Source organism: Plecotus auritus (assembly GCF_963455305.1).
Source record: "Plecotus auritus genome assembly, chromosome: 6".
In the NCBI taxonomy this organism is placed as follows: domain Eukaryota; kingdom Metazoa; phylum Chordata; class Mammalia; order Chiroptera; family Vespertilionidae; genus Plecotus; species Plecotus auritus.
Window position 1 is genome coordinate 31,982,809 of NC_137773.1, and position 21,668 is coordinate 32,004,476.

Here is a 21,668-nt window from a genome sequence, read left to right on the forward strand (position 1 = left end):
GGCCAAGACTTCTTGCTTAAAGGTGTAGGAAGCAAGTCCGACACAATGATTCTCAATCCTAGTTATGCATTAGAATTTTTCTGATTCTATTTGAATCAATCTATTTGAAAATTGAGATTCCCTCTTACCCACAGTTACCACCACCCTCATGTTCCCTATTTAAGAGCTATTGAATTAGGCCTGGCTCAGGGTCTGAGCATCGACCTGTGAACCAGGAGATCACAGTTCAGTTCCTGGTCAGGGCACATGTCTGGGTTTCAGGCTCAATCCCCAGTAGTGGGTGTGTAGGAGGCAGCTGATCAGTGATTCTCTCTCATTGATGTTTGTATCTTTCTCACCCTCTCTCTTCCTCTCTGAAATCTTTTTTTCTTTTTTTTTTTTTTTACAAAAGAGCTATTGAATTAGAAAACAGGAAGAGGGGATCAGGGGAATCTTTGGGTATTTGATTTTTTTGTTTTGTTTTGGTTTTTACTTTTAGAAAGCTCTTCAAGGATTCAGAGTTCTCATGCAAATTGGTCAGTGGACAAGCTGGTGGGAAGCACATTTTTTTACACCTATTTTTCTAAAGTGTTCTTAAGCATTGTTGATGATGCGCTTTCATAAGATATTTACAGGTCAGCTCTGGCCAGGTGGTTAGAGTGTTGTCCCGACATCCCAAGGTTGTGGGTTCAATCCTCAGTCAGGGCACACACCAGAAGCATATAATGAATGCATAAGTAAGTGAAACAACAAATTGGTGTTTTTTCTTCCCTTTCTCTCTCTAAAATAAATAATTTTTTTAAGATACTTATAGGTCAAAGAGTGCCTATTACATTTCCTTGTTATGACTGACCAGAAGGCACCTAGTATCCAAAGGCTAGAACTCTTTAAAGTTACACATACAAAAAGATACTACAACCTAGCCCTAGGCTTTGCTCTAATTACCTTGAGTTTTCTTCCTTAGAGACCTTTCAGTCATGGCCGTTCATTGACAAATATTTCCATGTTCATAGTGTTCAGGATCCATGATTGGATTGGATGAGTACCTGGTAGGACTACCCTAACCTCCCTCCTATCCTAGAGAGAGAGACTTTTCCTTGAACAGTCTGTTTGAGAGTGAGGGAAAGAAAAACTTCAGCTATATGGTTTGTTTGTTGTTTTTTAATTCTATTCCTGAGTTTTGTCTAGTTTTATTTACTCTCCATATTTAGTCTATTTACAACTACTTCCTCCTGTCTCCCAGCTGTTTTATTTCTCAGAAGTTAGTTCTCTGGGTAGAAGCATTGATGAACCCTTCTTTGATAAGGGAAAGGATCCCTAAAATGAGAACAAAAAATAATCTGTGAGCAGAGGTCCCTGGAAGCCTTACATTAGCACATTGTTATATGTTGTGTCTTGCTTTGCCAAATTTTTACAACCTGCATGTTGATCATTGCTGTCCCTGATAATTCACCAGCTCTGGAATGGGTGTCTTTGATTTTGGAAAAGGGATATAGTGACAAAGCAGAAAAGTGGGTGAAAACTATTAAAATTTAAAAAAGGTGTAGTTTGCATATGTAGCCAACAGCTCCTTGGCTTTATTTCTTGTGCTTTCCTGGGGTTGTTCACTGTACTTTAAAATGAAATTTGTATTCAGCTCCCTTGGTTTTATTTTGGTATTTACACAAACTAGTTTAACAACTTCGATTTGATTGGCTTGCATGTAGAGTAAATGAGTATTTATTGTGTTTGGAAACTTTCCTGGGAAAACTTTAATCTGCTTGTATTAAACCCAAGATACAAAACATCAGAAATTATAAAGTAGCTTTTAAATTTCTAAAGTGGGAGCCATTTAGTAATACTTATTTCCTCTTTACCGGTCAAGTGTCTTATAATAAAGATGAATTCAGTAAAGGTTACCCGCGACGGTGTTTACCCCAGATGAGGTAGGGAAAGTCACAAAGGAAAACTAGTGAAAGGTAATTTTTTTTTTTTTTAATATATTTTATTGATTTTTTACAGAGCGGAAGGGAGAGGAGGGATAGAGAGTTAGAAACATCGATGAGAGAGAAACATCGATCAGCTGCCTCTTGCACGCCCCCTACTGGGGATGTGCCCGCAACCAAGGCACATGCCCCTGACCGGAATCGAACCTGGGACCCTTGAGTCTGCAGGCCGACGCTCTATCCACTGAGCCAAACCGGTTTTGGCGAAAGGTAATTTTTTGAACATTAGTCAAAATTCAGGAGTAAGGCCAAGACTAACTTGGAGTAGTGTTTCAGATTAAGCAACTTGGTAGAGATTTATCAAACAAATTTTTGGCAAGCTACACTTCTGAACCTTTATTTTTTTTTGAGAGAGAGAGAAACCTCAATCTGAGAGAGATACATCCATCAGTTGCCTCCCTTACGCACTCTCAGCCTGCAACCTTTCAGTGCACAGGACAACACTCAACCACCTGAACCACTCCAGCCAGGCAGCTGAGCCATTATTTAGTTGGCATCCTATAACAAGATTATGTTCTTTGGTATCTTCACTGCTTTGTCCCCTCTAGAAGTTACTTGGATGTGAGTGTAAGGTTGCCCAACTCTGGTGACTCTTCAGTAAAGTTGCTTAAGAAATGCCTATATCTTATTAACTTACCTATGGTAGAAAGTAAATCATTGCTTATCTTTTTTTTAAATATGCTTCAAAAATTGTTTTATTGCTTTTATAGAGAGAGAAAAGGAGAGGGATAGAAATATAGAAACATTGAAGAGAAAGAAACATTGATGGGCTGCCTCCTGCATGCCCCCAAGTGGGCATTGAGCCCACGACCTGTGCATGTGCCCTGACCGTGAATTGAACCAGGGACTTCTTGGTTCATGGGTCCAATGCCCAACTACTGAGCCACACCACCTGGGCAGTAGCTGCTTTTTTTAAGGTCTTGCTTTGTCCTCCACATGGTTATTTGCTTTAAAAATTTCCTTCAGGCATTTTGGGTTCTCTCCATTATTTTGTCCCAACATCCTCTTTATCCTCAAATTTTCCATCTTTTTTGTTTTATCTACACTAATAAAAGAGAAATGTGCAAATTAACTGTGCTTCCTCAATGCCCATCAGCCAATCAGGAGTGAGTATGCAAATTAACCCAACAAAGGTGGTGGGTTAATTAGCAGGTGCAGAGCAGCGGGGCGGGACGCCTGTTATGAGGGGAGGGTGGGGGTGCAGGGAGCTACAGGAGCGGTGCTCTGCCAGGAGCGAGGACTTGCAGGCTCCTGTGTGGCCAGGAGCGAAGCCAGGGGAAGGAAGGCCTATTCTTTCACGAATCTTTGTGCAATGGGCCTCTAGTTTTAGTATAAGCGTTTATTTGAGCCATACTGACAACATATGCCAGGGAGCAAGATCTCAAATTCTCTCAAATGTTCCATCCTTGGGTGTTTTGGTGCCTGTTTGTTTCCTGAGTTATGAACCATTGCTTCTGCTATTCTTGGAGCCCCTTCTCATACCACTCCCTACTGATTACCTTTTTGCTAGTTTCATCTCCTAGGAAACTACTCTGTAAATCAGAGCACATCAGCATTTAGAAATTGAGCCCTTTTTTGAGAAATAACTCCCTTGGTCCCTAAAGATTCCAAGAGCCTCTAGGGTGAAGAAAAATGCTCTTGAGAATTGTTCATCTGAAAGGAAGTACAAGCCAGTATTCAAACTTATCTGTCTTTCATTTTCCCTGTCTTACATATTTTCATACTGTACATTTGCATAAGTTGACAATCCCTGTGTAGAGACAGGTAGGTGGCACCTACAGTCTAGACTGTGTTTGAAGTTAAATGTTTCCAGCCACTTCCAGAACAAATTCCTTTTCTCCCTCTCAGCCTATAGGGTTTAACATAACTTCAGAAAAAATTATCAGAAAAGTTTTTTGGAAATCCCTCTTTAGAAGCCTAGAAAGATAAATTATTGGAAGAAAAGCAGTTTGTTGCATATGATTGCTTAAAAATAGGGTCCAAAGAACACTCACTGACTGTAAAGATCTTTTTTGTAATAAAATATTTGTTTCATTTGGGAATTCTTTTCCTATCTAGTTCAGAAACTGGAACGAATTTTATTTATGTCTGATCTTTTGATTTTTAGCACTTCGTCCTAGTTTTTTAAAGTTCCTTTAATGTGGTTGTGCTGTGAAAAGTAAAAAGAGTTTAGAGAGCGATACACCTGACTTAATAGGAGAGTGTGTGTGTGTGTGTGTGTATCTGTGTGTATCTGTGTGTATCTGCACGTGCACACCTGTGTATGCACACACAAGCAAGGGATTGTTCTGGCTCACTCTGGTTTGTCAGCCCTACAGTGAAATTTTAGTTTGATTTGAATATTGGAAATAACATTTATATAGATAAAGAAATAACTATGGGTCAGGTTTGGTATTTTGGAGATTTATGTCATAAGAGGTAGCTACATATTATACATTTGCTTGATTCTCTGGTCTGACTAGAATGCTTGCTCCCCTATCCAAGGGGTGGCAGCAGAGCAAACACCATGCTGTCATTAATCAACTTGGGGAAAATATCACAAAGGTTATGAATCAGCCCTCTAGATTTTGAGTAGAAACACCAACATTTGGAGCTATAACATGAGCTGACAATCTGGAACTAACTGTTTTTTTTTTGCTTTGTTTTTTGCTATTGTTAATCCTTGCCTGGTATTTTTTTCCATTGCTTTTCAGAGAGAGTAGGAGAGAGAGAGACAGACATCTATGTGTCTGACACATCGACTGGTTGCCTCCAGCACACGCCCTGGCTAGGGGGCAGGGATCGAACCCATGACCCTTTGCTTCAAGGGCCTGTGCTCTAACCAGTGAGGGACACAGGCCAGGACGGAACTAACTGTTTTGATAGTGGAAGGACCAGATAGCCAGTTTGTTTGCATGTAAAGAATGCGTCTTACCAGAGGACCTGTGTGATTTACCACTAGGAGCAAACTTTCAGAGGCAGGATCTTGTGTAAATTAGGTCCTATGACAAAGCTAATATAGGGTTTCTTCTAATGTTTGTTATTGTTCCCCTGACTGTGCTTCTTCGCTTCTTTTTATTAGTCACTTGGCACATAAGCCATTTGACTTGATCTTGTATCCATCTTTCTAATTTCTTTTTTTTGGCAACTTCTGCTGGACACTGGATATATGTAATTAGTGGAAAACTTGGCTGTTTGTTTTAAGCTTTGACATTTTATTTATTAATTTATTTTAAATCCTTGCCCGAGGACATGTTTAGAGGAAGGGGTAGGGGGAGAGGTGAAAGAGAAACATCTTTCAGTTGCCTTCTGTTCAGGGATCTAACCGGCAACCTTTTGGTGCACAGAACGATGTTCAACCAACTGAGCCACTCCAGCTGGGCCTTAATTGTACATTTGTTTTTAATGTGTTTTTGTTGATTTTAGAGAGGACGAGTGTGGCGGGGGGGTGGGGGGGGCGGACATTAATTGACTGCCTCCTGCACCACCACCACCACCCCCCATTGGGGATGGAGCTGCAACCGGGCATATGCCCCAACTGGGAATTGAAGCAGCAGTCTCTCTGTGTACTGGACAAATGCTCAACCAAATGAGCCATACCAGCCAGGGCCCTTAGGCGTTTTTTTTTGTTTGGTTTGGTTTATTGATTTCAGAGAGGAAGGGAGAGGGATAGAGAGATAGAAACATAAGTGATGAGAGAGAATCATTGATCAGCTGCCCCCTGCATGCCCCCTACTGGGGATCAAGCCCACAACCCAGGCATATGCCCTTCGCTGGAATCAAACCCAGGACCTTTTAGTCCACAGACGGACACTGTATCCACTGGGCCAAACCAGCTAGGGCCCTTAGGCGTTTTTGACAGTCTTCCCAGTTTACCTAAAAACACCCTTGCTCTGGCTAGGTAGTTCAGTTGGTGAGAGTGTCGCCCCCATACACCAAGATTTCTGGTTTGATCCCTGGTCAGGGCACATAAAAGAACCAACCCATGAGTACATAAGTCAGTGGAACAACAAATTAGTGTTTCTCTCTCTTCTCTTTTTCTCTTTCTCTCTCTCTCTCAAATCAATAAAAAAAAAATTTGTTGTCATTGGTTTTTTTGTTGTTGTTAATTCTCACCCGAGGATATTTTTCCATTGATTTTTAGAGAGAGAAACATAGATGTGAGAGAAACACATCGATTGGTTGCCTCCTGCACAAGCCCCGACGAGGGCCCAGGCCAAGGAGGAGCCTACAGCCAAGGTAAGTGCCCTTGACCGGAATCAAACCTGGGACCCTTTGGTCTGCAGGCCGATGTTCTACCCACTGAGCCAAACTGGCTAGGGCAAAAAAAAAAAAAAAAGGCTCACCTGTTTCCACATGATACTAATACTTAAAATGATTAAACTTATAGCCTTTTTTAAAAAAAAATATGTTTTTATTTTTAAAAGTAGTGACCCGGTGCACGTATTCGTGCACACTGAAAGGTAATTAATTAGAAGAAAGATTTTAATATCGCTATTGCCCTTTCTCTATAATAGAAGTGTCAGAGATGAAAAAAATTAGTAAAATGTATATGAAAATCCTATATAATAAAAGCCTAATATGCTAAGTGTCCGACTGTTCATTCGACCAGTCACTATGATGCGCTCTGACCACCAGGGGGCAGGCACTCCCACGGTCCCTCCCCAACTCCAATTGGGACTGGGCGAGATGGGCCGGACACACCCTGGAGCCCTCCCTGGCCCCAATTGTGCACCAGCAGGGTCCCTTGGCCTGGCCTGTGCCCTCGCACAATCCGGGACCCCTCGGGGGATGTCAGAGAGCTGGTTTTGGCCCAATATCTGCCAGCCAAGCCAAGGGACCCCACCAGTGCATGAATCCATGCACCGGGCCTCTAGTAATATATAAATTGGTTAATAAATAATAACATGATATAACAGCAACAAAGACATGATATAAAAACAACATTGATTAAAACAATGACTGATAAATTGATTAAACTGGCAGACGGAAGGAGGTTCGGCCACTTAGCCTTTTTTATATATATAGATTTTTTTATTGATATCAAAGAGGAAGGGAGAGGTGGAGAGAGAAACGTCAAATGAGAGAGAATAATTGAACAACTGCCTCCTGCTCGCCCCACTGTGGGATCGAGCCTGCAGCCTGGGAATGTGCCCTGACTGGAAATTGAACCTTGACCTCCTGGTTCATGGGTCAGTGTTCAACCACTGAGCCACACCAGTTGGGCACTTGTCTTAACCTTTAAGGTCATGATCTCTGAGAATCTCAGAAAGTAACATGTAGAAAACGTTTTGTAAAATGATACCACATTTCTTAATATGATTTGCTCATATCAGATCATTTTTTGCCTTCAACATATAAATTGGCTCAATTTGTACTATAGATATTGTAAAGAAGACATATTTAGGGCTTTTAATTTCCTATGTATAATATGTGTGGTATAGATTTGATTCTGTTTATATTGCCATTCATTCTAATAAATGATTTTTAAAAGGTTAGTTTTTTAAACATTAGTAAACACAAATTATAACATTTCTTGAGAAAAACCATTCCTTAGCTTTTCTAGTATGCTGTCAGGTTTAAGAGATCAAGAGACCTTAAAAGGAAGTATCCTATAATGTAGTGAGTCTTTGCCATAGATTTTTTTTAAATAACAGCTTTATTGAGATAATTTACATACTATAAAACTTACCCCCTTTCGTGTATTTTTTTATTGGATGAGAGAGAAACATCGATTAGTTGTTCCACTTATTTATGCATTCATTGGTTCTTGTATGTGTCCTGGCCTACCCCTATCTATCTATCTATCTATCTATCTATTTATTTATTTATTTATTTTTAGGCATTTTTATTGATTTCAGAGAGGAAGGGGAAGAGAGAGACAGACAGAAACATCAACGATGAGAGAGAATCACTGATCAACCGTCTCTCGCATGCCCCCTATTGGGGATCGAGCCCACAACCTGGGCATGTGCCCCTGACCAGAATCAAACCCAGGACCCTTCAGTCCACAAGCCGACGCTCCATCCACAGAGCCAAACCAGCTAGGGTTGGCCTATCCCCCTTTTAAAGTGTGCAATTCACTGGGTTGTTTCTTCAGAGTTATGCAACAATCACTGCTGTAATTTTCATCAGCCCAAAAAGAAACCCCCCATTTGCGTTACCAGTGATTCCCTATTCCACCTTGGCAATCACTCCTTTCTCTGTGTCTAGGTTGCCTATTCTAGAACTTCATGTCCTTTGCCCACTTTTAATTTTGATGAAGTCCACCTGATCTAAATAATCTTATAAATAGAAATTTTCCATGCTGTTTGGGTGTTAATGAGAGCTCATTATATTTACATTTCTGAAACCAAGAAGAAAGAGATGAGAAAAGCACCTTAAGGAATGCAACTTACAGGAACCTTTTTTGAAAAGGAACCAGGTGAATGAACTCCCCAGGTGATTTTGTGCAGTTAAGATTAAGAGCTATATTTTAAGGGAAGTGTGTGTTGTAGCTCTGAGTATCCTTTGATTACACTAATATAGTCCCTACCTTCCTGGTCACTTTGAGAGTGATCTGTTTCTACTGTTTTAGGAAAATCTCACTCTAACTCCCTTTAATAATGAGACACATGAACTTAAACTCTTATGTGGTACTTGAATCTCTGGTGTTATTCTTTCTTTCATAGCAATGGCACAAGCATGATATCATTGATCATTCCTCCCAAAGACCAGATTTCACGAGTGGCAAAAATGTTAGCAGATGAGTTTGGAACTGCGTCTAACATTAAATCACGAGTAAACCGCCTTTCAGTCCTGGGAGCCATTACATCTGTACAACAAAGACTCAAACTTTATAACAAAGGTAATCTGGAGAGGGGTGGGGGGGCAATGGGGGAATAAGGACAGATATGTAATCTATACTAATAAAAGGGTAATATGCTAATTAGACTGGGAGACCTTCCAGACAAAGCCATGGTGGTGGGGCTGAGGCAGAGGCAGTAAGGGGCAATCAGGCCAGGAGGGGAGGGCAGTAGGGGGTGATCAGGCCAGGGGGAGCAGATGGGGGTGAGCAGGCCGGTGGGCGGGGTCAGTTAGGGGCAAGCCGGGCTGGCCGTTGGGGGCGATCAGGCCAGCAGGCAGAGTGGTTAGGGGCAATCAGGCAGGTGAGTGGTTAGGAGCCAGCGGTCCCAGATTGTAAGAGGAATGTCCGACTGCCAGTTTAGTGGGATCAGGCCTAAACCGGCAGTCAGACATCCCCCAAAGGGTCCTAGATTGGAGAGGGTACAGGCCCAGCTGAGAGGACCCCTCCCACCCCCCCACCCCCCGTGCACAAATTTTGTGCACTGGGCCACTAGTACCTTAAGAAAGAAAAAAAATATAAAAAGATGCTCAACATCACCAATTTTCAGAGAAATACAAATCAAAGCCACTATGAATTACTACTTCGCACCCATTAAAAGGTCTATTATAAAAAATAAAAATCACAGAAAATAGCAAGCCTTGGCGAGATGTGGAAAAATTGGAATGCTTGTGCATTGCTGATAGGAATGTAAAATAATGCAGTTGCTGTGGAAAACTTGTGTGGTGGTTCCTCAAACATTAAAAATAAACCACTGTTTGTAAGAAGAAGAAAAAAAGGTAATCTGGAGCTTGATCATTTTTCTCCTCTGCTTTGTTTGTATTGGTTATATTTTCCACTTGGATCCTGCCATTAGGCTTTTGATCACTAGTGTTTCCTTTCAAAGGTGTCCCTTTGACCATGGAATTTAACCCCCTTTTTTTAAGTTACTTTTTGAAAGTTAAGTAGTATTAGTATTAAAACATCTCAATTAAGTTTCAAATTCCAAGATAGAATTCTGCCTGAGAGATTTGTAGATATTTCTGCTTTATTTCAATTGGGATTTAAAGGGCAGGGATTGTAGGCTGTGGAATCATTTTCTATAGTTAGCTGTGGGTTTATGTAGAGAAATTGTTTGTATTTATTTTGCAGTACCTCCAAATGGCCTGGTTGTTTACTGTGGTACAATTGTTACAGAAGAAGGAAAGGAAAAGAAAGTCAACATTGACTTTGAACCTTTCAAACCAATTAATACATCATTGTATCTGTGTGACAACAAATTCCATACAGAGGTAAGAAGTTCAAGCACAGACTATTTTCATCACCCTCAGAAGAAACCCCATACCTACTAACAATCACTCCCATTTTCTTAACCCCCACAAACACACCAATATCCCTCCCCTCTCTGCTACCACTAATCTATTTCTATCTCTGTAGATTTGCTTATATTGGCATTTCATATGAATGGAATCAATACAACTAGAGGCTTTTTGTGAATGGCTTCTTTCACTTAGCGTAATGTTTTCAAGGTTCGTCTGTGTTGTGGTATTTTTTTAATATATTTTTATTAATTTCGGAGAGGAAGGGAGAGATTGAAACATCAATGATGAGAGAGAATCATTGATCGGTGGCTGCCTTCTGCACGCTCCTTCCCCTCCTCCCCCCCCAGGATTGAGCCTGCAACCTGGACATGTGCCCTTGACCAGAATCGAACCCAGGGCCCTTCAGTCCACAGGCCCAACACTGTCCATTGAGCCAAATCGGCTAGGGCTATGTTGTGATATTGAATCTGTACTTCATCCTTTTTATTGCCAGATATTGGCTACATTTTATTTATCCATCAGTTTATGGGCATTTGCATTCCCACTATTTAGGTATTATGAATAATGCTGCTTTGAACATACATGTACAGGTTTTGTGTGTGTTTTAATGTTTTTTGTTTTTTTTGAGAGAGAAATATCAGTTGCCTCCCAAATGCTCTCTGAAGGGGGACCAAACGTACAACTTGGGCATGTGCCCTGACCAGGAATCAGAACAGTGACCTTTTGATGCATGGGATGATGCTCAACCAACTGAGCCACACTGTCCAGGGATACATGTACATGTTTTTGCATGACCATGTTTTCATTGAGGGTAGTATATACCTAACAATGGAATTTCTGGATCCTGTGGTAACTGTGTTTAACTTTTTGAGGAATTGCAAGACTTTTTTTTTTTTTTAATATATTTTATTGATTTTTTTACAGAGAGGAAGGGAGAGGGATAGAGAGTTAGAAACATCGATGAGAGAGAAACATTGATCAGCTGCCTCCTGCACACCCCGCACTGGGAATGTGCCCGCAACCAAGGTACATGCCCGTGACCAGAATCGAACCTGGGACCCTTCAGTCCGCAGGCTGACGCTCTATCCACTGAGCCAAACTGGTTAGGGCTGCAAGACTGTTTTTTGAATTATTGTATCATTTTAAGGGTGGGTATTTTCAAAAAATAGAAGAGTTTATATGACACACTGAAAAACATGATCATTGATCATGTTTGAGTAAAGTGCTAAGTTGGATTTGGATAACTACAGGTGAAGAAATAATTGGCTACCTGGTCTCCTTTTCTCCCTAAGTACCTATGATGCTTGCCTGTATTCCTTGAACTCTTTGTGTTCATGCTCACAAATTATAAAATCTTTACTATCAAGACTTTAAGAGCTTTCTTTTTTTTTCACCTATAAAACTTTTGAGTGACAGAGCTGCCATAAGATGAACGTTAGGGTGGAAAGGAAACCTCATTAGAGTGACCTAAATCAGTCAACAATAGAACAATCAGGAATTCACAGCTGGCTCCTAGTTCAGTTTTTTGCCTTTCATCAACCTAGGGAAAAATCTCTACAGTGGAATTAGAACTGACACTTGTCAATTCAGTTTACAGTGGATGGTTTTTGCTCACTTGACAGGAAGCCCAATTCAAGTTGGGTCTTGGTTGGTGCATAGATGGTTGAGACTGTTCTTCTCTTGGGTATCACATTCTTCTGGCAAAATCTTGATTGGGAGGCTCTTGGCCACCCTATCCCACTTACTATATCTGATTTGATGAAAGCAAATTTTGTATCTTACTGAATTAAATAGTACTTGGTACTCATATTATCTAGCTTTAGCTTACTAAGTTTCCTCTTCCAAGGTACCGTTTATTCTTACTAGCTTTATTTTTTCTTTAGTTGATATGTCAATAACTGGATGTGAATGTGACATATTGCATAACACAACTTATGTCCTGTTTAATCCGGATAATTATACCTTTTTATAAGGAATAAGTGTATTCCATGATGAGCAAACTTGTTAAAAACTTGCATTAATCAGGCCACCTAACAGCATTTCAGTAAAGCAAAAATTTTAACACGTGCAATATTTATGTCAATGCTAATTATCAAGCATAGTTTGGTTAAAGATTGATTTTTAGTGATCTGCTTTTTAGTCAATTTTTGAAGAAGCTGTTTTCATCCTTAGTTAAAATGGAATGGGTAATTTCTTAGCTCTAAAGATGCTGCCATCTAGCAAGTCATCTAACAAGCCTATAGTATTCAAAGTCCATCATGAAAATATTTGTCTATATGAATCCCAGGACTTTTTAAATATTTGCTTTTTCAGGAGGCAGAAATATAGGGGATATACTGCTAATGTAGAAGGAAGGTTTTCCCCCATAAAAACTCAGAATCATTAGCTATACCACCTCTAAAATAAAATTGAGTTTTGGCCCAACTGGTTTGGCTCAGTGGTTGAGCATTGACTCAGGACCCAGGAGGTCGCAGTTTGATTCCAGTCCGGGCACATGCCCAGGTTGCAGACTCAGTCCCCGGGGCGCGGGGCGGGGGGGCCTGCAGGAGATAGCCAATTAATGATGTTTCTCATCAATGTTTCTATCTGCTCTTCTCCCTTCCTGGAGATAATTAAACATTTTTTAATTGAGTTTTATATCTTCATATTATTAATGATGCTTAAGACATAGGAGTTAAACATTTCCAAACTAGATCTTTATATAGTCTCTTTCTCGGTTTTGCACTCATGTACTACTCTAGAGTTGATTTACAAGATATTTGCTATGATGAATACTGCCTATTAATGCTGGGATTACTCATGGTAACAGAACGTCAACTTTTTTAGGTTAGACTTTCAATTTGAATATTGTGTTCATAGACTACCATCAGTCTAAATCAATTCAAGGACTAGGAAGAATTTAAGCCCTATAACTCTGGGTTTTGTAATCATGTACCCAGGTCAATTTTGTTGAAAGGCTTCATATCAATATCGTTGGCTTTTTCCTACATCAGAAATTCAAAATTGTTTCTCTGAGTTTCATATTTATAGCTGAAGTCTATAAATTACTCCATAAAATGGTCTTCCTGTGGTATTCATACCATACTGAGTGCAGTGAAAGGGCTTTATATTGTCCTTTCAGAGTTATGACCTTATCAAAACTTTGAGATTTATTGTATGGTGCTTGTGTTTGCTTTTCAGGCTCTTACAGCACTACTTTCAGATGACAGCAAATTTGGCTTCATTGTAATAGATGGTAGTGGTGCACTTTTTGGCACACTCCAAGGAAACACAAGAGAAGTCCTGCACAAATTCACTGTGGATCTCCCAAAGAAACATGGTAATATAGGAAGAGAATATGAGCCCTTTGCTTTATATCTAGCAGTAAGGGAACAGATGTACAATGGGGGTGGGGGTGGGATGGAGATGGGGGTGGTAAGTCCAGATGATAGAAGCGTCATGAAATGACTCTGTAGTGCTTATGGCTCTTCTTTTGACAGGAGACTTAGTAGTCACACTCTGAAGACAAGTAAAGTTTTATGCCAAATATTTATTTAAGGATACAGTGATTTTTCTCTGTCCTTTTTGGGGGGTGATAGCATGATTATTCAGTTAATTTTTAATTAGCAAGACATCTTGTACTTAATAATTTACTTTTTCCTCACCACTTTTGTGTCAAAGGTAGAGGAGGTCAGTCAGCCTTGCGTTTTGCCCGTTTAAGAATGGAAAAGCGACATAACTATGTTCGGAAAGTAGCTGAGACTGCTGTGCAGCTGTTTATTTCTGGGGACAAAGTGAATGTGGCTGGTCTCGTTTTAGCTGGATCTGCTGACTTTAAAACTGAACTAAGTCAATCTGATATGTTTGACCAGGTAAGTGAGATGTAAATGCTCCATTATATAATTTTTGGGTGGGAGTGGTGGGACCTCTGAGCCACTTGGACATGCACATCTTTTTATTTTTACTGCTTCTGAGTTGGTGAGATTTCAGATGTTTATTAGGAAACATTCCCCTGTGCTTTTCTGGGCCTTCTCACTTTTGAAATCAGCCATTTTGAGATAGGATCTTTCTAGTCTTATAGAGGCCTCTGAGTGGGTTGTCATACTTGACTTTAAAATGAAATTTGATTTCAAAAAACTAGGAACTGGCTTTTTCTTTTTCTGATTTATTCTTGTAGGTTTAAGTAAAGCAAAATCTTGTAGGTATGACAGGGCTTATTAAGGCGGCCAGGGAGGAGCCCGAGCCCAGGTCTATTTATTAAGCCTAAAGCATTTAATCCAGAAAGATCTTTTGGTTTATGATGTGGGCTTGGCCATAAGACACATTCCCAAGGTGTTCTCATTGTGGGTGAGGAAGGTAACATTATGGTAGGCTCACCAACTAAGTTGTCTTGTACTCTACTACCTTACATAGCAAGAACTAATAATTCTCCCTTTCCTTCCCAAGAAATTTTTTTTTTTATATTGATTTTTTTTTTTAAATATATTTTATTGATATTTCACAGAAAGGAAGGGAGAGGGATAGAAAGCTAGAAACATCGATGAGAGAGAAACATCGATCAGCTGCCTCCTGCACACCTCCCACTGAGGATGTGCCCACAGCCAAGGTACATGCCCTTGACCGGAATCGAACCCGGGACCTTTCAGTCCGCAGGCCGACGCTCTATCCATTGAGCCAAACCGGTTTCGGCTATATTGATTTTTTTACAGAGAGGAAGGAAGAGTGATAGATAGTCAGAAACATCGATGAGAGAGAAACATCGATCAGCTGCCTCTTGCACACCTCCTACTGGGGATGTGCCCGCAACCAAGTTACATGCCCTTGACCGGAATCGAACCTGGGACCTTTCAGTCCGCAGGCTGACGCTCTATCCACTGAGCCAAACCGGTTTTGGCTCCTTCCCAAGAAATTTAGTTTTGTTTATATTTAATGAGTTATATAGGTCCAATAGAACATGTGATATGATTAGTTGAGGAAGTATATCCTGGCAGTGTTGCTCACTGAGACCTACTAATGAATAAGTTGGACCCTTTCTCCATGTTCTCCCTCTTTAGACTTCTGTGATCAATTGCCAAGTTTTGCATGCCATTAAGAGGTAGTGGGTCTTAGTGAAAGTGTTTTGAAGTACTAATTATGCTTTTTTTTTTTTTCATTGTGTCAGAGGTTGCAATCAAAAGTTTTAAAATTAGTTGATATATCCTATGGTGGGGAAAATGGATTCAACCAAGCTATTGAGTTATCTACTGAAGTCCTCTCCAACGTGAAATTCATTCAAGAAAAGAAATTAATAGGTATCAGTGGAATGCAAATTATTTACTTATTCTGTGAAATGTTTTTATATGTTTATACATGACTGTATATATGAAACATGATGCTGAAAGGGTAAGAGGAAGATTTAGCATTTTTATTAAGATGTTCCACAGTGGAATCATTTTAATCTTTCTTAGTCATTAGGTATAATAAATATGTTTGTATTTGCACTATTTTTACCCTTTGGCAATAGTTCAGTCTTTTTATATAATCTATATTATAAAAAGCCCGTGGCCATAACGACCAAACAACCGGTCACCATGAAGTGCATGGAGCACCTCTCAGTCCCTCCCCCAAGGCCCACAGGCTCCGATCACAGCACAGCTGGCAGGTGGGTGGGGCAGCGGGCACGTGTGGGTGGGTGGGTGGGCAGGGCTGCGAGCGCAGTGGGGCAGGTGGGCGGGGCCATGAGATTTTGCACGCTGGGCTTCTAGTCTGTATCCCTAAACGACCAATCGACCATTTGACTGGTCACTATGACGTGCACTGACCACCAGGGGGCAGACGCTCAACGCAGTGTGCTCCCACAGTGGGAGCGCCACTCAGCTGATGCAGCTCACCTGATGCGACTCATGGCAGCTGTGTGAGCGTCTCCAGTCTCTGGCAGGAGCGGAGTGCCGCCCAGACCTGGGCTCGGGCTCCTCCCTGGCCGCCTGCCACTTTGCACACTACTACATCCCTCAGGGGATGTTGGACTGTGGACTGCTGGTTTCAGCCCAATCCCCTCCTCTGAAGGTGCACAAATCCGTGCACTAGGCCTCTAGAATATAATATATTTATATATACACACGCGCGTGCACACACACACTAGTATGTATGTATTTTTTTTCCCCCTGAGAGGGAGGGTGAGAGAGAAAAATAGAAACATCAGTGATGAGAGAGAATCATTGATCACCTACCTCCTGCATGCCCCCTACTGGGGGTCAAGGCCACAACTCCCGGCCATGTGCCCTAACCAGGAATTCAGCTGTGACCTCCTAGTTCATACGTCAATGATGAACCACATCAGCCAGGCCTAAACTTCAGTCTTATTTCCCATATTAATTATCCTTTGTAATAGAGTGATGAATAGAGAGCCTAAAGTAAAGATTAGTGTGGCCATTGTTTGCTCAGCTATTGCCTCTTTAGAGTCAATTTTTGGAGCCTCACCTAGTGGTATTTTCTTCACTGGTTCTGAGCACTTACTCTTTTATATATATATATATTTGTATATATATATATATTTTTTTTTTTCTTTATTGATTTCAGAGAGGAAGGGAGAGGGAGAGAGATAGAAACATCAATGATGAGAATCATTTATCGGCTGCCTCCTGCACGCCCCCTACTGGGGATCGAGCCCGCAGCCCAGGCATATGCCCTTGACCGGAATCGAACCTGCGATCCTTCAGTCTGCAGGCCGACGCTCTATCCACTGAGCCACGCTGGCTAGGGCAAGCACTTACTCATTTTTAAGTTGGTTTTTTAATATATCTATTTCTCTTGATATTGAGTGTAAGAGGGTCTATATCTACAAAGGAAACTTTAATATATGTCCTTATTGACTTGTCCCTACTTACAGGACGATACTTTGATGAAATCAGCCAGGACACGGGCAAGTACTGTTTTGGAGTTGAAGATACACTAAAAGCTTTAGAAATGGGAGCTGTAGAAATTCTAATAGTCTACGAAAATCTGGATATAATGAGATATGTCCTTCATTGCCAAGGCACAGAAGGTATGAGAATTAGAAAATCAGATTGCTGTTTATTACTGACCTATGTATTAAGGAATCCTGGGGTGGAGATTTAGGAGAGATGACAGATTGCAGGGTCAATCAGAAGGCAGATCTATACCTTGTTCCCATCTCTTTCATTCTGTAGCATATTCCTGCATAGTTTCTGCTTGAATTGACAAATGTCTACTTAAGATGGTTAGATTTTTGGAGAACAGGACTGTATCTTGATGTCTTTGGTGGTTCCTCATGATAGGAGCAATGTACCCAGTAGACACTTGATGCTTGCTGACTAATCATATGAAAAAAAAAAAGTTGATAGAGTAAGTTCAGGAGCCCTTTTATCTAACCTAACTCATCTCATGGGGCTTATACTTGTTAGCATGTGAAAACCAAGTTAACACATTTTTCCCCCCATTACTGCAGAGGAGAAAATTCTCTATCTAACTCCAGAACAAGAGAAGGATAAATCTCATTTCACAGACAAAGAGGTATGTGATTGTTTTCTTGGTAATACATGCAAGGAAAGACGAATCCATATGTTAGAGCACTGGCAGTGTAGAGTATCCATCTGGGAAACCAAACCTCCTATTTGTCGGTTGGGGGTGACAGGAGGTGGTCAGCTACTATCCGCCACATACCAATCTGATTCCAAAGAAAGAGGCCAAGTCGTGGTTACTGTGATTATTTTTTAAGTAGTTAAATATTCTCATCCTCGAAATAGTGAAGAGGAAGATTTCTTTTTTCAAAAAATATATTTTTATTTCAGAAAGGAAGGGGGAGAGAGAGAGATAGAAACATAAATGATGAGCACACAACCCGGGCATGTCCCCTGACCGGGAATCGAACCCATGACCTCTTCATTCATAGGTGGACGCTCAACCACAGCCATGCTGGCCAGGCAGAGGTAGATTTAATTTAGTAGTGCCTCTCCTGCCCCATGAAATCTGTGCTGCTTTTTACTTATTGTATTAGCTGTTTTGCTGAAATGGCTTCTTCAGGTTTGGTGTAAAAGCATCAGTAGAGCTTAAGGTGCCACACCTGCCCAGCACCGCAGGTCCTAGGTTCCTCCATTTCTGAGATTAAGACTTTATTTTGATAAGGCTGCTCCCAAAAACAATTCTGTGTGTCTCTTCTGGGCCTAGAGACCCTTTACAACAGCCTGACTTCTAGAGACAATAGTAGGATCTGTAAGTTGAAGAGGTGCTAAGTGTGTGTTGACATTTCATTGTTGATGCTAGAGCCTGGGGAAGAACGATAATTGAAATAATCAGAATTTCTGTGTTGTTACAATTATGTCACCAGAAACCAGAATTCACTTAGAGAGTTTTACACACATATACATAATGAGAGGGAGAATGATGGGCAGGGGAACAAGAGTTGCTAAGTCTTGCTATATTCTAATCCCATTGTTTCTATATCTCATGGTCGCCCCTGAAGACAGGACAAGAACATGAACTAATTGAGAGCATGCCCCTGCTGGAATGGTTTGCTAATAACTACAAAAAATTTGGAGCTACATTGGAAATTGTCACAGATAAGTCACAAGAAGGATCCCAATTTGTGAAAGGATTTGGTGGAATTGGAGGTGAGTAGCCAATTAGAAACCTAAGCTTAAAGCCAGGCCCAAGGCATTTCCCAAATTACATTACTTCAGGTGAGGTGTGCTCATCTCATATCATCCACTGAAGGAGGAGGGTAGAGGCAGCACGTGACTGCCTGTTCCATGGTTGGAAGCATTTTTTAAATCATTACCTTTTAGCTTTCTTTAATTCTGCAAGGGAATTGGGCCTTCCTCATTCTGTTGAAGACTGGTGATTTACTCTTTGGTTTGTGTCCCCAGGTATCTTGCGGTACCGAGTAGATTTCCAGGGAATGGAATACCAAGGAGGAGACGACGAATTTTTTGACCTTGATGACTACTAGGTAGTCGACATGGGTCCGGCAAAATGTGCCTCACCCTCCAGCATCCAACCCAAGGAGCATACCCGTGGTGGAATCCAAACAGATCCCTGCCTTACAATTGGAACATTTCCAGAACTTAATCCATGAGCATTGGATACTGAAAAGAAAACGGAAACAAAACCAGACCCAACCCTACACTTTGGTTTGTCATGGTGTCAGCACAGCAGCAGCCTACAACTAAGTTCCTAAATGCCACTTTGGACTAATTTAAACAAGAATCCCAGTTTTTACTTTTACTCGATGGTGAAATTGGTTGCTCTTGTATTTTATGAAAAAAAAAAATGATTTTTTTAACCTTCATACATAGAAGCAAAAATACTTTAACTGCTGTAAACCTTCAAAAGTTAATAGACATGAGATCATACTGATTTGTTTCTTATTTTGATTGGAAAAAAATTAAATTGCTGCATTTCGCAGTGACCCATTTACATGGCATTCTCAGCTTAGACTGCATAAGAAGAAATATATGTGGTGAAATGTTGGAATCATTTCTCTTGGTCTCTTGTTTAATGTTGAAAGGGTGAGCTAATAGGCAATTTCACTCCCTTACACTACCCGTCCCTCCTCCAGACTGTTAGTTTCAAGGATGCAGATTGCATTGTCAAGTCAAGCTGACACATGAAGCATTTGGGCCAGTGCACTGTTTCCATGTGTTTTGCAGGAAAATTTGTGCTGGGGTTTTGGGAGCCCTTAGCATCCGTTGCTTTGACAAGGGTTCCCATAATCTTAGCCTAGAAACCAGTTTGGGATGCACATGTTGGGGCTTCTGTGCTATTGCTGGGAGTGGGATAAATAAAACATGCAATTTAAGTGGAAGCAAAGAAATTTAAAGATTATTTTATTTTGTTTGGGTCTGTCCTTGGTAAAGGGAGGTGGTCGTGTTTTCCTTGCGTTGGATGGCATGAGATTATGTGAATATTTTGATTTTTTAAAGATGAACTGCAAGGTTCTTCACAGGAACAACAGATAAGACATGTGTGACTGCATGTAATTTTAACCCCTGACCTCCTGGTGGGGTGGGAGCATCTGTTTCGAATATGGGACTTGCAAGTACCTCTCATAGGAAAAAACATGAGAGGGGGGGTGGGAAGGGCGGGAAGGGATGGGACACAGCTTCTGGCACCAGGACATAACCATGTTGGGTCCAAAGTGGGCCTGAAAACCTGAAGCTCATGCTTCACAGCTGGGCTGTGAGTTGGACTTGACCCCAGCTGACATGCAAGGTCATCATGTGCCCGAGGTGGTGACAGTGAACAAAGTGTAAAGGATGTGCCCAGTGGTAGCAATGGAAAAAAGTATACCAAGTGGACTTTGAAGGACCAAAGGTTTTAAAAGTCAATTGGTATCACCTCACACTGCTAGGGTAGTGGGGTGCATTTGGTTTTCAAATTGGGTACTTTCAACACTTTAGTGCCTGACTGCTGTTCTTCATTAACTTGACTCGGTCACTCGTAGCTTTATTGGTCTGAACCAGCTCCTTGTTCCTAGGTTGCAGACCTGCCTATCGTTCCAATAATCCTGTTTCACTTGAATGAAGGGAGTATGTCTTAAATGTAAAGTTTCTGGTTCTCACACTGTACTTTGAGGTCCAAATGACTGTCAATGTGTAACCTGATGTCTCAACCCCCAGTGAGAAGAGTCAGTTCTTTGGTATTCACCAATGCGGGAGGCTTCACTGGAACAGGCTTTTGCTTTGGGCCCTGCTATTTGTTTGCAGAGCACCCAAGAGCTAGCAAACATGCCCTCTTCGCAGCAGTACCTTAGGGTTTTGCCATTGTAAATGGGTCTAATGTGATATGACAAGACCAGAGAAATTGGATGTAAATTTACATTTTTGACTATGCTTATTGTTTCACATGATACATTTAGGGTATGCAGCTCCTTTTGTAGTTTTTATTTTTACTATTTAAGTTTGGAAATGATGCCAAATTTTTGTATTTCTTTAATCAATGTGTTCTCTTCGGTGATATATATTGCATTATATATTGATGTGTGTATCAATATATACTGATATGTATTACACTTAACATACAAACACATCAATATGAGGGGGTAAAAACCGTAGCCTTTGCATTCTCTATAGCCTCTACAGAGAGATCCTAAGCAGCAAAATCTTGGTGTCGTGATGTACAGAAATGGAGAAGAGTATTAAACCATATTTAAGAATATATTTTGTGTGCTTGAGATTCTTTAGGATTGTTCTTAGAAAGATCTGAATGTGGAAATTGAGTGAGCTCTCCAAGGTATGTGTCAATTTAGTCATGGCTGATAACTTTCAGCCTAAGATTTTAGTTGTCACGGCATTTGCCTATGGGAAGGTATATATGCAAAGGATGTCTTGAGTTCATTATCTCAGTTAACACCAGAGGGAGGAGGTTCAAGTTGCTGGGGTCAAACTGATTAGTATCTTCGATTCCACATGCACACCAAAGGAAAACCTGCCCCCCATCTTAAGGCATTTTAACTGTTGTCCCATGTAACTCAACATTCCATGGAGCTAGATGATGTACCCCATTTTACAGGTCAAAAGAGGTTAAGTAATAGCTCTTTAGTAGCAAAGCCATTTTATCCCAGTCCTAATTTCAAAATTGGTTTTCTTTATATATCTGGTTTCC

At 40.8% G+C, this 21,668-nt stretch overlaps 1 protein-coding gene across 1 annotated transcript in view; it reads left to right on the top strand.

The window, feature by feature from the left end:
- The window catches only part of ETF1 (eukaryotic translation termination factor 1), a 31,939-nt gene extending 10,718 nt beyond the window's left edge, over positions 1 to 21,221 (top strand). Inside the window, exons 3-11 of the mRNA XM_080673776.1 lie at positions 8,615 to 8,790; positions 9,919 to 10,058; positions 13,269 to 13,407; positions 13,749 to 13,939; positions 15,229 to 15,358; positions 16,936 to 17,091; positions 17,515 to 17,579; positions 18,529 to 18,676; positions 18,932 to 21,221. Of these exons, the coding sequence (XP_080529902.1) occupies positions 8,615 to 8,790; positions 9,919 to 10,058; positions 13,269 to 13,407; positions 13,749 to 13,939; positions 15,229 to 15,358; positions 16,936 to 17,091; positions 17,515 to 17,579; positions 18,529 to 18,676; positions 18,932 to 19,014 (1,228 nt within the window). The 3' untranslated portion in view covers positions 19,015 to 21,221. The remainder of the gene's footprint in view (positions 1 to 8,614; positions 8,791 to 9,918; positions 10,059 to 13,268; positions 13,408 to 13,748; positions 13,940 to 15,228; positions 15,359 to 16,935; positions 17,092 to 17,514; positions 17,580 to 18,528; positions 18,677 to 18,931) is intronic.
- Positions 21,222 to 21,668: the final 447 nt, after the last annotated feature.